At 60.0% G+C, this 17,042-nt stretch overlaps 1 protein-coding gene across 3 annotated transcripts; it reads right to left on the reverse strand.

Annotated features, from left to right (window-relative positions):
• Positions 1 to 989: 989 nt before the first annotated feature.
• LOC122381338 (interferon regulatory factor 2-binding protein 2-A-like) lies at positions 990 to 16,775 on the reverse strand. Of its 3 annotated transcripts, XM_043365377.1 has the most exons (4): positions 15,822 to 16,773; positions 7,793 to 8,011; positions 4,384 to 4,652; positions 990 to 2,219 (listed from the first exon to the last, which is right to left on the reverse strand). In XM_043365377.1, exons 1-4 carry the CDS (start codon positions 16,771 to 16,773, stop codon positions 2,091 to 2,093), a joined length of 1,569 nt encoding a protein of 522 aa, XP_043221312.1. In that variant the 3' UTR covers positions 990 to 2,090. The 3 variants fall into 3 exon arrangements, with proteins under 3 accessions (XP_043221312.1, XP_043221311.1, XP_043221313.1); XM_043365376.1 differs by lacking the exon at positions 4,384 to 4,652 and having other exon boundaries at positions 15,822 to 16,775; XM_043365378.1 differs by lacking the exon at positions 7,793 to 8,011 and having other exon boundaries at positions 15,822 to 16,708.
• Between the last annotated feature and the right edge of the window lie 267 nt (positions 16,776 to 17,042).

Here is a 17,042-nt window from a genome sequence, read left to right on the forward strand (position 1 = left end):
TCTGATATCTACCAGATTTCACCGAAAAATATTCACCGGTTTTCAAGATATTATACTTTTACTTTTGTTTACTTTTTGGGATCTCTGCTGTTCCTAGCGACTTTATTTGGAAGCAATAATTTGGCAGCTGAAAGTGCGGCGCTTGTTGCACGCAAAGCAGCATATACCACCGCGTGCTACCAAACGTTTTAGTAAAACAGTTAAAATCGTTAGATCTGCGCTGACGTCACACATTCAGAGGGGACCGTCTAATGAATTACTTAGCCCCTCTGAGACAAAGTGCTGCAACTTTGAAATTAGATGTTTTCGACTTGAGGCATTTCTCGATGTTGTGAATGCTCAAACCGGTAAGTGCAAGCCAGGGACCCCATTTTGGATAATGGCTATTTCAACTCAAACCAATGTTAAGGTGGGATGGTCACTTTAAACTCAGCAATTAAAACTTAAAATTAGCACCAATAAAGTTAGACAGTACCGCACTACTGCACTGAATCAAGCAAATAATCTAAGCGGGTATTTTGTAAGATCTAAAGGATTATTGTACTTTAATAAAGTACAATCATCCTTCTTTAATTCCCCCCCCCCCCCCCCTCCCCCCGCCCCCCTGTCAGGAAGGCCGAGACGACCCGCTGTCATATCCGTGGCGGAGGCGCGCGTCCGACTCTGCAGTGCCGCCGCCACGCCTGGTGCAGTGGGCGGCGGCGGCGAAAGCAGCTCGCGCTCCCCGTCGGCCGATGTTATCGGTTGCATGATCGGTACCCGGGTCACGCCAGCGCCCTCCACGAAAACGCAAACGGCACTGTTTACGGCCGTGCCGTGCGGCCGCGGCCGCCATAAAAATCACATCCTGGACTCGGCCGGCAGACATGTCCGCCTCCTTGCATGACCGTCAGCGAAAAATGGACTGCCGAGCGCCGGTCTGCTCCGGATTCCTTTCGTCGCCCGGCGCGGCTCACTCCCGGCAGCATGCAACGCCAAAACGCAACGACTGCAATCAGTCTCCTCTTTATTTCTAAAGCCGAACAGCCAAGTGTGTCGCTCTGAATCGGTTACGTTCGTCCGTCCGTCGTCCAATTCAAAAACAAATGTCCGCCAACGCGGGTGGCATCGCATTCGCCACGCAAGCACCGCGGCGCATGTCGCGCGTTCAACGACCAAAAATCGCCGCCCAGTCGAGCCCGGCGGTAAACAGCGCGCACTTATAACACAGCTATATGCACCCAGCCGGCTGCGCACAGCGCGAAATCAACGCCTACAACTCGGCCAAAACTCGAATATAAATCAAAACGGCGCGCGGCGCGTCAATGCGCCGCGACGGCCACCAACCAAATAATGATCCGACAACAGACGGCACCGGTACAGGCGGCGGTCTTACAAGCTAACCAGGGGAGGAGCGGGGCTAATCAATCAAGGTGCAGGTATGTGTGCATGTGGTGAGATCAGTCACCGAATAAAAAATCACCTCAGTGGTCCCAAAGAGAACAAGCGCTGGCGAGCCTGCCGCTCATCGACAAAACAAACAATGCAGAAATACAACAAAGATGGCAGGCAGGCAGGCGCCGGCTCACGCGGAGGGCAGGAGCCTCGGCTCAGACCGCCCGCCACGTGCGCCTCCAGTTGCACCCGCCCGACCACCCCAGTCCAGCGCCACAACACATCGGCTCGCCGCGACGAAATCGAACACCGGGCCTCCCTCCAGTCGCGCAACCAACAGACGCCGGACACGTCCGCATACAAACGTGCTGACTAGGCATTCACCATCTATAAAAAGTAGAAGCAGCTCTAGCCCGGAAAGAGCGAAATATGTACAACGATGACAATCTTTGTCATGCCATTCCGTCTGCAAAAACTCTCCCACAAACCAGCAGGATGCTTGCTTCACAAAACTTGACAGCCTGATCTTTCCCTACCTAGGACGTGTAACATCAAGAAACAAGCACCACCAGTCGTATGCCTCCTATCAATTTCCTGCGCCAGCTATGCGCGCTCGATCTCTGCTCGGGCAGCTCGGCCCGAGCGCAATACGCAACAATCGGGCGACATCGGTCAGCCCGTAAACAAGACGCCCAGGGGATGGTGTGCCCCGACGACTAGGGCTCGCGCTCCTTTTTCACCGGTATATCCTCGCCGCCCAGGATGGTGGATATCTCGTTCTGCATGAAAGCCCACGGCACGTTGGAGTCCTGCAGTGGGCACTTCTCTCCGCTCGGGCAGTACACCTGGCGAGGAAAAGACGACAGCGTCAGACATCGGCCACTATCGCTCCAAATCAAACGGACAACAGCACACACATTCGGCGATGGTTACGACATTGTGTGTTCAGATACAACACTATCGAACCATGAGGTCTCTATCGGGTCAGCGTCTTTGAACAGAGGGCACCCTGTTGTTCCCCAGGCCTCTCAAGTAGCGGGAAATTCGTCACATCACACCACCACCGGCCACAGTCGATAGCCGGCGATAGGCCATCGCAACGCAAAAAGCATCCCACTTTCCGGGCGTCGAGTACACAGCGTCGAGTTGACAGTACACAGTGCACAGTGCGGCCGCGCGTCGGTCGGAGCAGGACGGACGGACACGTGAACAACTCGTGCGGAGGGCAGGGGGCGGCGCCAGGCCTATCGTAGCGTCAACAGAGGAGGGGCGGCGTCGGCGACCGGCCGCCTATCGGCGCAGTGCAGCCGCCCCAACGTATCAACATCGCGGCGCGCGGCGGCCGACCCCTGCTGGCACGGTGCCCGGGGGCGTCGCCAGCTGGCCGGCCGCCGCTGCCGCCCCGCAGCACCCTGTTTGTGCCAGCGTCACCCGGAAGCGGCCAGCCGGTGACCGCACGCACCACGACGACTCAGCACGCACAGCGCCGTCGCTGCTGGCACGCGCATGGAACGCCTGCCAGAATCGGCGTCCGTGTGCACGCGAATTCCCCGCCCCTCCCCGCCGGCTGAAGCGCGGAGCGTGCCAGCGGCCAAGTGCTTAGTAATACGCCGAGAATAACCTCGCCAAAGGACGGGCTTGGCGTGTGGGGGCGTTAGCGTGCGGATGTCAAGGGATGGGGGATGATGGACGTGTGTTATTCGCCACTCGCGCTTCAATTTCCTTGATGCTATGCATCTCCTGTAAATGTTATTGCTTCACGCAACCCAAACTGATGCGGATAAGTGATGTTTTGCAGTTGTTTACATTTCGCAACGATCAAACCAAGTAACGGAAGCTTCCAACTGCATCTACGATTACGTCTGGACAACCCGGGTGGAGAGGCAAGCTCGGAAGAAAAATGACACTACACGGGACGATTGCTCGCCGGGGGCGGCTCGGTCGGCCCAAACACCTTGGCGTGGCCGGGGGGCCGCGGTGCCGGTTGCGATCGGGCCCAGCTGTCCGTCAGAGTGTCGGCGGATGGGTGGCGGACACGCCATCTCGCGCCGCTGGACGCCATCGGGTCGGGCCGAGCCGGCGGCGCCTGCTGGCGTGACGGCCGCGGGTCGTGCCCGTGCCCCGGCCCGGCCCGGGGGTAATGGCACCGGTGACCGGGCCGGCCGCACGCCACCGACCAGCCCCGCTCAAACGGCGCCCCGTCAGGCGAGCCCACTCACAAAGAAACCCCCAGGCAAAGGCAGTCCGGCTGAAAGAACTGGGACGGCGACGTTGCGAAAGTTGAGGTCACAGCCACGAAGAGTGAATTAATTGGTGTTACCCAACCGAAAGTAGGCTATTTTTGGATTGTAATATATCACGGGGGATTCGCCGCCACACGTAGCAGAGTCCGCTGCCTGCTCTGATGACGCCGAACGGTCGGGCGGCGGGCGAGGAGGCCGGCTCTGGCCGCCAGCCAGAGGACGTGACACGTTTGTATACCATCGAACGCTAACAGCGCCGCCGGCAGCGTCTCCGGTGACCCGCGGACCAGTCATCTGGCGAGGCCCCTTCGTGACCACGCTGCCGCGGAATGCCGACATGATTTCATGCTGCAGGGCGGCCTGCGGACTCCGCCGGCCAGCGCCGCCGCGCCGCCTCCTCGGCAGTTTGCAGGCTCATGTCGTGCTCGGCCCCACTAGCGTGGCACGTGGCGCAGATGCCCGCCTCGGGACGACCCATCGCCGCCCGAACGGCAGCGTCCATCACGACAGGGGCCGTTCGAGCCCGCAGGCCAAACTCGTCCAGCGGCTCGCTCGGCGACTCATTTATAATGAATTGGATACCGCGCGGGTCATTGGGTCCGCAGCCACGCAGCAAACACCAAGAGCTGACCGCAGTGCTGCGCTGTCCGGTGGAATAAGACGCAAGAGAACGCAAGACATCGCAACGGAACATCACTTGCTGACGCTGAACAACTAGAAATCCTGTACGCAAAGAAGCTATAGTGTACCACCTATCGGTCCTCACCTCTGATCCGACGCCCTGCCGCTTGATGCTGTCGCGGGAGCAGGGGAAGCAGAACTTGTGGTGGTTCTTGGAGGGACACTGGACGAAGTGGGTGTCCTCGAGCCGCTCCTGGCACAGGGTGCACTTGAGCAGCGCGTTGGGCACCGGGTCGGTGACGGTGGACGTGGCCACGCCCTGCTCGGCCACCACGCCCTCTGAGGTCGAGTGGCGCGATGTGGAGGAGCGGCGTCCGGCGGTGACGGCGCCGGCCGCGCCCGGTCCGCTACCCGCTGCCGGAGGACAGGACAGTCAGCGCCGCCACACTGAGACGGAGACCGCCACATCCGAAACCAGGATATCCCACCATAACGCATCCTATCACATGGCAAAGGTAACTTTGGATCAACCCTGAGTGCAGTGGACGTTTAAGTCAGCGTATGAGGACAGGTAATGAAGGACATCAGGACGATGACGTTCAATTTCTGCGCTGCTTCTCGATATGCATTGTGCCTCATGAATGTCACTTAGTGTGTCGTGTTTTTTTGTGTCCAAATGGTGTCATCCATCACAATATTGACTACACAGCTCCGCCCTGCCGACGCCCACCCGTGACGGCCCAGACCCGGTCGTGCCGGCGCCACACCACTGACCGGGCGCATCGTGACGTGACTGGGCCCGGCGTCAAGTGACGTCCCTGACAGGTAGCGTGAGAGAGCGGCGGGTGTCTGCCGCCCCTCCCGGCAAACATCGATCACCCGTCCCCCGTCAGACCGAGTCCGGAGCCGCCGCAGCCGGCAGACAACAAATAGTCAGTGGCAGAACGGCACGTCTCACCCCCTCCCAGACCGCCTACTCGCACGTGCGTGCCAGCGAAAACTGATTACCGTCCGACACGCACGAAGGCTGCGGGGGCACGCACACCCTCTGGCCGCCGGCACGGACGCGGCGCTGCAGAGAGACACGCAACTGGGCGACATACACACGAGCGCGCGTGAGACTGTAATCAGGAGAAGGCCGGGCACGGCACGAGGTAATCAGGCCCGCATCGCGCCCACACGAACAGAGAGAGAGAGAGCGGGAGGCAACATGACACGTCTTGGAACGGACTTCGCGTGTGTGCGCCTCAACATAAGCACGCGGGCCATATCCGTGCAGGCCGCTATCGAAAAACATCAGGAAATATTTCCAACTGAAACTGCTGCAACTACGCCAACTAACCCAAGTCACACTATTTGAAAAGGAACAGGTCCTATTTAGATCTGCAAAGTGTTTTCTAGGAAACTCCTAGAAGCGTTCATCTTTCGCAACCCATCATCACTGGCCTTGTCAGCTGTTTATACTGAAGCCGTAAATTCACAGAGCAGTGCCTATTACTAAACCTCACGACATCGTCCTCTCGTGGCAACAGCACCCAGTGCACGGCCTCGCCGTTCAGGGCAGACGTCTCTGGCCCCATCGGTCCGCGGATCTCCCGTCTCCTCAGGCCGTGAGCTCATCCCCCGCAGAGCTGGGAGCCGACAGCCCGCGGCACACTGACGTAACGTCCAGCGGGCGCCGGCTGAGTCACCCGGCCAGACTGGGGCGGCGCCCCGTCGGACGCCCCTGATGACGCACCTTCTGGCAGGCTGCGGACTGGCAGACCTAGCCAGTCGGAGGCGTGAGGAGCCGCTCAGATCAGGCGAGATTTCGGAAACCATGCTCTAGACGAGCGTCTGAAGTCTATTTAGGACATGAAGCCACTCTAGCCGAGGGTCCTGAAACCTTCCAGGTCGAGAGTTTTAAGAAGAAAAAAACAGCCGACGGTCTTGAAGCTTCTTTGATCGAAGAATCCGTAAGTAGCGAGGGTAACCGCAACGGGGGCCAGGAAGCCAGGAGCCGATTAGGCCAGGAAGCCAGAAAGCGATGTGATAGATATGCCACCCGACAAAAGACAAGACTTCAAAATATGTACTTGAAAGACGTCTGATGTTTTCTGGAAACACCACATTTGCAGTGTCACTCTGTAAGTCCGAAGTTGCCTCTGTAGGCGCCACTGAGGCCCAGGACGTTCCCCCTTAGACTGAGGCGAGGGGTTCGATCGCCTTCTGTACGGAGGCGAGGCATTGGAAGCCATCCAGACGGGTGCGGGCTCCGGCCGCAGTCACGGAATCGACCGGACGCCGTATACGGTTCGATTGGAGGGGCTGGAACAACGACCACAGTGACCTTCGAGCGGAGATCATGGCGACACTATTGTGGCTGAGGATGGGTGGATTCTGGGTGGAAAACTTCTGCATGCCAGTGGCAACTCAGGATTACAATTCTGAGCACAGCAGTGGGCATAACCCGTAAGCGAAATTGCGCGTCATAGCCATAGTAGAAAAAAAAATGTGATCTGCTAAAGCAGAAGACGTACAAGCAGATGGAGTGTGACTTATAGGAGTCATAATGCGTATCATAGTATGTATCGCTTGTTCGGCAAAATCAAACATCATGATGAAATGTCCGACATGTACCTACATTGTACAAAGCAAATACCTTATCAGGAATGTTGATCGTGACCGATTTCAAATGATAAAACTGCAGGAGGTCCCCACCGTATTGGTTGTCAAGTCACACAAGTGCACACTATCGTGCTGTGTGTACTTTGATTGAAGATTGGCTCGATAAACAAGTCCTAGTAACAACGGTCAGCGAATGCTCTGAATACTTGAGAATATCAGCATACGTTGACCTGCCTACTCGAGGCGATTACATTTGAAAGTTTTATTGAAACGGAAGTGCTATCGGGTTAAGTATTTGATGAATTACATCGGCCAAGCCATCCGTTGGCCCCTTGAGTCATGTCAAACGTGGTTGCTCAAGCGGGCCGTTAGCAGATTTGTGGGCGAGGTGCATGGGCCCAGGCGGAAGGAGGCGCAAAGTTTGAGAATGTCGGAGACATTTGCACGAAGTGTGGGTTCAGGGCGAATAATGTTTGGGAAAGAAATTAGGCAGACCATGTGAACGAAGGTAGGAGTTGCCCGAGTGCCATTTAACGGCGCTGAGAAACAGGATGTCACGAGTCCCTAGAAAGAGAACAACATCACAGTTGAGCATAAAGGATATCCATAGGAGTCAGTGCGGGCAAAGGACGAGAAGTTCGACGGTTAACATGTTAATAGGCGGTTATGTGTTGAAATTGAGACTACATGCGGCACTGAAGATAATCTAGCAGTGTAAAACAACTGGCTACTAAGCAAAAACTAGCATGAAAACGCGGAAAAGAGATTAAAGCATCGACAGTTAACGACGCCTGGACCTAAAATCAGCTAACATGACTTTACAAACCTGGGCAATAAAAAAGGCCAATAAGCAGTTCATCACGCCGGTTGGCCAAAAGCATCCATAGCGACTGGCCGGGAGTGCCGGGGTGGCGGACACTCCCGGCGGCACTCCCGGGGGCACTCACACGAGTTGGGCGAGTGCTGCGAGCTGCGCGACACGGACCGGGTCGAGGACGAGCCGGGGCTGCCGCTGTTGCGCGGTGAGCCGGGCGGCATCAGCTCCTGCAGCGCGGCCATCGGAGAGGCGCCCGGCCCGGCCGGCAGCTGACCAGAGGGCGAGCTGCGCGGCGGCGCGCCAGATGATGTCGAGACGGCCAGACCGTTCAGCGGCACCGGCACCATGCCTGGGAGGACGGCCCACAGAGGTCAGCGGTGCAGAGGACGGCCCCAGAGGTCAGCGGTAGAGGACGGCCACAGAGGTCAGCGGTACAGAGGAGACGGGGTCAGCGGTACAGAAGACGGCCCACAGAGGTCAGCGGTGCAGAGGACGGCCCCAGAGGTCAGCGGTACAGAGGACGGCCCACAGAGGTCAGCGGTGCAGGGGACGGCCCCAGAGGTCAGCGGTACAGAGGATACGAGTACAGAGGACAGTCATTGAGGTCAGCGTTTGGCGTCGAAGATCAGAGAAAAGACTCGAGTCCAGGGATCCGGCAAAAAGAAGGAAGAAAGGAATCCAAAGAGTCTGTGTTAAATGAGTGTCGGCTTTAAGATTTGTCGGTATCAAAGGGGCTGCTTTCGCCATGAGAAGAACCATCTCCGCCATGTCATCATCGGAATATGGTCAGGCATGTGAAACAAGGAGTTACAGAAAGTTGTGAAAAGAACGCAATGCTGCTCTCGCCTCTGTCTGCCTCTGTGTCCCACGTTTTGCATGTCAATCTTTCAGCGTCCTCTACAAGACATTTGTGCAAATTGCATATGATCTTCGATGTCTTTGTCTATGATCGATCAGATCAGGCACATGTTAGCGATAAAGGTTCATGAAAGCAGTTTTAGTGATGAGAACCATATATGTTCTCATGAAAGCAGGACCGAATGGAGGCCAAAACAATAAAGCACTTGCAGGCTCACGAAACAATGCGTCATCTAACGTGATATTGACATCATTGTGTAGCATGAGGTCACCGTCATTGGATATACCTTCGCCGTCCAAACAACTCTGACGACGCATTAATGTACCGCAAATACAAGGCATCTCGACCCCCAGCACAGCATGGCTTTCCGAGGCTCGTGCAGGACGGCGCGGCGCACCGATGCGCCATTGACCGACACTCCATTACACCAGCGCGCCACAACCGTCGCCGGCGGCGCGTGGCGCGACGTGCGCTCGATACGCCGCGCCGGCGGCCGGTGCGCCGCGTCACGTCTCGACTGCGGCACGCACGCCGCGCACGCGATCCCGGCGACGTGCCGATGCGGCTTCGGAGCGCGGGGCTTCAGGGAAGTCCGAACTGAACCCCAGCCGAGGTCGGCGGAACACGGCGGCGCGGCTGCCGCGCGGGGGACGTGATGTCACCCTGCAGTCGTCAGCGGGGTCGGGGTCAGAGCTTCGCAGCGCTCGGCCGACCCAGAGGGGGTTTATTTATCCGGACAGAGGCGGCGACCACGCTGTCAGCGGCGGCCCTGCGCTGGAACCGCGGCCCGGACAGCGAGCTATCAGACGTGTGTTTACCGCCTGCAGCGGCGACAAGTGACGCGCCGCGCCGTGTTTGGCACTGTATACGATTGCGCCAGATTTGTCACAGAACTCTGTTACTAGCAGGGCATTCTTCAGACGTGACTGGGCCATGTCCGCCTTGTTTTGAGAAGAGGACAGAGGAACTAGGCTGCTGAGTGTTAGCGAAGACAGCCGGTTCAGTATATGAACCCGAGAGCCAGTGGGGCACCCGAACCATCCTATCAGGACGAGGACCATTCGGTTCGGACCACAGTCGCTGTGACCTCTGGCCTGACCGGGTCGCGTGACCGATCGGTGCCGATGCCCCATCCTGACACGCGAGCCGCACCGCCGGCGGCCCGGTGACCTCTGACCCCAGTCATTCAGTGCAGCTCCCCGAACCGGCCACTCGAGACGCGCCGGTCGGCCGGGTCGAAGGTCACAGCGCTGGCCGCCGCAGGTGTCCAAAGTGCGCCGGCCGGCTCTGAGCGGCGCCCTCCCGCCGGGCGGGGGCGGGGCGGGGCGGGGTGGGGTCACGCGGTCGGTGACCGGGGCGCCCGGGTCGGGCGGGCGGGCGTTGCCGGCTCACTGTATACAATATACATACACCGCCGGCCTGGGGTAAACAGTGACGTCGAGGGCAGGCGACCGGCCGGCCGGAATGACACGCCGGCCCGCCCCCCGCCCCGACAGGCGACGGGCTCCAGAGGCGGCGGCGGGTCACGGCCGACGACACGGGCCCCTCGCAGCCAGCCAGTTTGTTAGCATAACGCTGCGCTGAGCTGGCCAGATTTGAGAGAGCTGGACGCGTGCCAAGCGAGGGCGCCCGGGCGGGCATCGCGCCGCGCCGCGCCCGTTGCCGTGGCAACCGTTTGTTATTGACCCTGATTGGATGAGTGTGACATCCGCTGTACAGTTTGCCGGGGCGATAACTCATCTTTTGTCGTCGTTTACCGGGCGGCGGTGCACGGTGGTCGCCGGTGCAGCGTGCAGCGGTCGAGCATAGTGTGCCGCCACGGCACGCGAGCCGTCTCCACTCGACCATAGAGGCCATCCGTGTGGAGCCGCGTGCCTCCAAAGCCCGCTCCGGTCGGCCACTGCGTGCCGCCACGGTACAAATGAATATCGAGCGCTTCATTAGCGGCCGCACCGGGACCCAGGAGCGCCGCATTGGCCGCATGTGCGCCAAATTAGGCAGTGACACGCCACGCCGCGTGCACGGTCGGCCCGGGCCGCGCTCAGTCGCCGGTCACTGTACTGAGAACGTGACATGCGGCGCCGGGCCACCAAACAAAATGTGATCGCTCACGCGCTAGTTTTGCGCTCGTAAATGCGCCAAGTTGGCAACAGTTTGGCAGCCGGGTCCAGTGATGAATGCTTTTCGGTGGGGTCCGGCCAAGTAGGGTTCATTGATCCCTTGCTGCCGGTTGATTATGTTGTGCCGTGCTGGTTTATGGAGCAGAGTCACGCATGTCCGGCCATGTTACGGGCGAGCTCATTTGAAAAAGCGAAACTGAGCAACAAAACCAAACTATCGATGCCAGTCATGGTCGAACGACGAACAAAGGGAGTGATTTACTAATGGTTGGCTTTGAGCAATGCTTGCATGACGACTCCTAGGAACGGACAACACGTTATTTCGATCCAGACATTGATTAAATTTGTTTCAATCAAAAAACAGCAGAAGAATCATGTTACACTTAATTTGGTCACGACAACAAAAATGAAAAATAATGAAATAAAGCACGCAGAGATTTATGTAATATAAATTAGGGCGTTGACACGTCCGATCGGGAGTTATACGTTTAAGCAAAAACTAGGATAAACTAGGATAATCATCATGGGTTGCCCAATGCCCATATGAGCGAAGCCTGGAACGGGTCCTTTTGAACCCTTTACCTATGTACACAGACGGGGTTCACGTGACTTCCAAGCCGTCTTTGGCATTCCCGTAAGCTAAGTAGCAAACAGGCGTGCAACGCGCACGACATATCGCGAGTTTTCAGTCTCGGATAGCCAATCCCTTCACTTTTATGCCCAGGCCACATCCCTAAATGGCGCTAAGCGGCTGGCTTACAGACTGCCAGCGCACGGTATGCAGAACATGACGCGTCCGACGCCACTGCTGAAAAACAAAACTGGGACAATGGCAGCATGACAAGCCGCCAAAAAGGGCAGCGACTGCGGACCGCGTATACCGACAGTGGCTCCGACCAGGATCCCCGCAGAAAGACACGCGCAGTTTTATGTCTAGTTAACCGTGAGCTCACCTGTGAAATTGGATCAATGTTTTGTTGGTAAATCTAAGCGCCAATAGAGCCAATGTTGAAACCGGTCACCGTTTAGGTGTTAAGTTTGTCCTGACACGCTCTCGACGCTGGTAATATTGCATATTTGAGGACACGTTAACAAGCACGACATTCAGCCGATTCCTTCCACGTGCAGTCGTTTCCTAAGCCTGTCTATTTATCATTATTCATTTTAATGAATATAGGCCTGACAAGGAAACCTTACAAACTGGTATCGATAACGCACTTTAGCACCTACAGTGGCATATATTTTCCTCATCTCAGCTTTGTCCCTGCCCTGAGCCCCTGTGCTCCGTGCTCCGTGCTCCGTGCTCCGTGCTCCGTGCTCCGTGCTCACAGCCAGTCCCGGTGGAAGCCCGTCCCGTTTTTCTCCAGTGACGTCACTCAGTACCGGTCGCGGTGTGACCGCCGCCGGCAGTGCGCCGTCGCCGCCGGCCGCCATCGACCCACGGCCGAATCACCAGCATCCATTGAGCCCAGCTTGCTCAACAGCTGGCGGCGCCCCAAGGCCAGCTGACGTCACGGCTGGCAGGCGGCCAACTTTTCTGCGCAGCTGCCTGGCTCGCCGCGATGACGTGGTCAAGGCTGGACCGGGCGGCGCGGCGGCGCGGCCGGCCGCCGACTGTTTTCGTCCGAGAAACGTGCGCGTCCGCAAATAGACGCGCGCGACGGGCCGTCAGGTGCACAGACGGCTACCGTCGTACACGAGGGCGCGCCCGCCGACCGCCGCGCTGGGCCGGCTCCGACACGGCCGCACCCCTCCCCCTCCCGGCGGCACGTGACGCGTCACGGCAGACGGGTGTCACGTAGCGCCCGTCACGGATGCAGCGGCACGCCCGGGGCGTGACACGAACTCCGTGTGGGGATGACCTTATCGGCGGGGTCGTGTTCCGCGTTACACCGGCGTCACGTCCGCCCCCCCCCCTCCCACTGGGGGAGCAGCCGGGGCGCACGTGATGCCTTCGACGTGCCCTCCCAGCAGAGCCTCCGGTTTCCCCACCGGACTCGGGACAGGATGGCCAGGCGTTGCGTCACGTGGTCTGTTACCAGGTGAACAAAGACGGCACGGTCTGGCGGTGTGCCAGCGCGCACACTCGCCAGACTCGGCAGAGGGGAGGGGAGGAGAGAGAGGAGGGGAGGAAACCGGGGGCGTGAGCCCGGCACTAAACTCCGTCTCCCGGCTCCGGCGGCGGCACGGTCAGAGATCGATGTGCCTCTCGCCGCCGACAGCTAGACACAAAAACCGCCCAGAGTCCAAACATGTTCCGCAAATAGCCGGTAACCCTTCAGAACGGGACGGGGCGGGCCGCGGTCCGTCTCCCGCGGAAGGCGGGCGGAGGGCGCGGGGCGGAAGGCGGGCGCCGGGTGACCTCTACAGCCAGCCATCCGCGGTCAGTTCCGTGCCGCTCCGATGACCGGCCGCCTATCGCCGCCATCTCCCAGACGGTGTAGCGGCTCGACAGGCCGGCGCAGCGGCCACCAAGGCCGCGGGGGCGCCGCTTTTGTCTCCTGCACGGCCGGCCGGTCGGCGGCGGTGAGGCCGCCCGGCCGGCGAGCTTGGGTCGATTCCCATAGCCACCTGCGGGTCCCGGGCAGCCGGTGAGGCTGCGACGCCACCGCCGGACTCTCAACAGCGTGAGACGCGCCCCCGAGGCGTACCCAGAGACCCGCGGGGTGACAAGGGCCACCAGTCCCCAGACTCCTAAAGATAACCATTCCCAGTGAGGTCACGCATCTCCAGAACAGCGGAAGCGATCGCCTGCCGGGAGGAGAGGAAGCGCCGGCCGATAGGACGGGAAGCTGCCTTCCGCCGGCGGCGTCACGGCGGCGCCGTTCGGCCTCTCTCGGCGGCAGCTGCATCCCGCCGGCCGGGATGTGGTGAGTGTCGGGCGTCCGTTCCGCGGCCGGGTCGCCTCAGGAGACGTCCGAGCACCCTCCGGACGGAGCTCTGGGGTGCCACGTCAGCTCCCGGCGCCACCGCACCGGATGAATGGACACTGGACAGGGCGCGGCAAGAGGCGCGTCCCGGTCACCCTGGAGTAAACGCCTGCTCAGCGCGGCCTCTGCTGAGGCCAGCATGTGAGGCACATCGTTAGGGCGGACTTTGGAAGACGCGTGGCAGCCGATTTGGGTTACGTCCTGGGGACTTTGGCACCGACACGATTCCCGGAGCTATTGATAACATTATGTGACTTGTGAATGTGGCGTGAGCTCCATAAATTATTGAACCACAAAAGTAAGACTTGGTTATTGCATGCTTACAGCATACAATGGCATTGTTGTTAAGCACTGGAGCGCATGAGGGCTATTGTTACACGCCGAGTTCTTCCTCTCTTTGAAATCGGTTTGCAGTTCATGGCTTCTTTGGTATTGTGCCGTTTACTACGCTTTTTGTGTGCATGCAACAACTGCCACACGAACGTCGCATTATGTTACAGCCAGGTGTGCCGCAGATCAAACAGGCGCGAGGACAGGCCGCCTGCGGCCCGGCCGTTTCTCCGGCGGCTCTCACGGACAAGGTGTGTCCGCGGCTCGGAATGCAAGGTCCGCGCGGCGGCTGTCCTCGACCCGGGCGCGCTCGCCGTGACCGAGCACGAGGCAGGCTGTCGTGGGCGTGCCGCCGCCGGCGCCCGACAAGTTGGCACCGCTCACAGGCGATCGGGCGGCTGGCACGCCTTCTCCCGGATGCGTCGCGGGGGTCTGCCATGACGAGACACGTCGCGTAGTTTCCCGCAGCGTCTCTGGCCGCTGAACGCCCACCGTCCGCCGGCCACGGACCGTGTCCGACGTCCACCCTGTTCCGGTCACCGTCCACCGACCAACCGGCACCGGCGACTCGGCGCGCAGTGACCGTGAAAGTGGTCGGCTTCGGCGGTCGGCTCAGCACGCGGAACCGGCGCCGCCACGCGCCACGTCACACCGCCACGGGTCAGAGCGCACGTGACGCGTGAGTGCCGTGCACGCCGGCCGCCGCCGCCGGCTGGGCTCGTCATGCACGGCAGCCTACGGCGAGATGTGCCGCGGCGCGCGGCGACGTGCAGCGGCGCGCGGCGGAGGGTGGCGGAGCGGCGCGGCGCGAGTTGGGAACCAGCGCTCGGCGCCGGCCCGGTACGCACAGGAATGCCATCTCACTAGGCGGCAACAACATGATGAATCGGCAGCCCGGAGGACAACAGGGGTCGACCGGGCGCGCGGCGTGACGGGCACCCCTGCGGGCCCGGCAGGCCACTCCGCCCGATCCGCCCGGGAGATCAGCAGTCGCACCGCGACCAGACGGCCGGGAGGCGGGCCGAGCCGGTTTGTCGCCGGCGCAGTCCCCTGATCCCCGGCACCAGTGGCATCCCAGTGGCTTTCACTCTCGTCGAAGGCCGCCCGCCGCGGAATTCTGGGTATGCTGTCGAGAGGAGCGCGGCGAGCTAGCTAAGATGAGGACGGGGAGGGGAGGGAGGTTTAGAAACGGCGAGGGAGGCGGGACAAGCCCCCGCGGCAAGCTCCTTGACATGACGATCAAGTGTCCTCAGGTCGTCGAGAGGTCAGCGGAAGTCCCTAGTATGATGAACAAGGTGTCTAAGAAGTCCATTAGGCCGCGGGCGGGATAACGAAGAATGATTGATGTGCTGATGATGATGCCGAGCTGTGATGTGGCGACAATGACAGCTGGTGATGGACGGACAAATGTGCGTGTGACCGGCGTAATGTGAGGAGTGACAGCTATGACAAACTGTGGGACAGGGGTAACGGGTATGACGTCATTAAGTACAGCATGCCGATGTGAGCGATGACAGATGAATTGGATAACTTCACGGATTGATAACCGTTCAGATCTTGGGAACAGAAAAGAACGTGGCTCACAAAGTACATCTAGCAAATGTCAAATGCTTAAGATTTGGAGAAACGTTTCAAGGTCTAGCAGCTTACGAGGCAAGACAAAAGGCTTGTTGAATGATCAGCAGTTATGAGGTAGCCGGATAAGCACGTAAATAGAAGTAAGCACAATAGGCCAAACATCGAAACTCAATATAAAGAGCAAAATTTAGTGATACCAAGAATGAGAGATATCAAGAGAATGAGACAGCAAGACGAAAAGATACCAAGAACGATTTACACCATTGACCAGCAACAACAGCACCAGCAGCGCGCTGGGTGGCGGCCCCCACTACCGACCCTGCCAGCCCTCTGGGCACTCACCGGCCGGCTTGTGGCTGTTGTCGAGGCTGTAGACGCGCGCCGGCAGCTTCTCCTTGAAGCGCTGGTCGTACGGGTAGCCGGCGGCCGGCAGCGACTCGCCTCGTGTCAGCGGCGGCCGGTGGTGCGGCGGCAGCTCCTCCAGCATCGGCCGCTTGTGGTCGCTCTCCTCGGAGGGCCGCTCAGAGGGCCGCTTGTTGGGCGGCAGCGGCGGCCCCGGACGGCCGTGCGCCAGCTGAGAAGGGTGCGGCATCGGCAGCTCGCAGTGGGCCGGCGGGTGCGGCAGCCGCGGGTGCGGCGCCGGGTGCTCGGCCACCGGCAGCGCGCGCGCCCGGTGCAGCGTGTAGGTGATGCCCGGGTGCGGGCCGCTCGGCCCGCCCGGTCCGCCCGGCCCACCCGGTCCTGTCGGTAGGCCGCGCGCCTCCAGGTTCACCGCCATCACGCCGTTCTGGGCGTCGTGCGGCGCGCGAGACGTGGCGTGTGGCTTGCCGGCGTGGCGCGCCTCCTGGAAGCTGTGCGCCCGCTTCTGGTTGCGCGCGTTCTCGAGGACCATCTCGATGCGGTCGGCGCCCTCGTAGTTGACGCAGCCGCGGCAGACGGGCTCGCTGAAGTCGTGGATCATGGCCCACGGCATGCGGGGCAGGTCGCACAGGTAGCACGACTGGCGGTGGCCGCGGCCGTAGGCGGCGGACGACATGGCGCTGGCGCGGAGAGGTATCACGGGACCTTCGCGCGCCCCCGCTCCCCGACGACTGCCGCTCCGGCACGTCGCCGGTCCGACAGGCGCACGGCGCATGCGCGCGAGCCGGCGCCGGCCGCCGCGGGCCCAGTCGCGCTTATTGATAAACCGTGCCCCAGCGTAAAACTGTACCTCGACGGGCTGGCAGCCGCGGGCGCGCGCATGCGCTCTCGGTCGGCCTGGCAAAAACGGCCGTTTGTTTTGCTGGGAGCGCATTCCGGTCTGGAGGGAGACGGGCCGGATCGTGACGTAGCCCGTGACGTCACGGGGCGATCGATGACGGCGCCTCTGGCGGCGGAGCTCTGAACTAAGATGTGCGGAGAAGCCGCGCTGGCCCGAGTCCTTTGTGACAGTGCTGAGTATTTATTTCGGCGGCGATGTGACGACGTGAGTTGTCACTTAAAAATGGTTGAAAATATTTGGAGGAAAATGAAAAGCGCAAAATTTTGATTCGGTGTATAGAAAACACGGGTGGCATCGCCGCC

This window comes from Amphibalanus amphitrite, unplaced genomic scaffold (assembly GCF_019059575.1).
Source record: "Amphibalanus amphitrite isolate SeventyFive unplaced genomic scaffold, NRLGWU_Aamphi_draft 000118F_arrow, whole genome shotgun sequence".
NCBI lineage: Eukaryota > Metazoa > Arthropoda > Thecostraca > Balanomorpha > Balanidae > Amphibalanus > Amphibalanus amphitrite.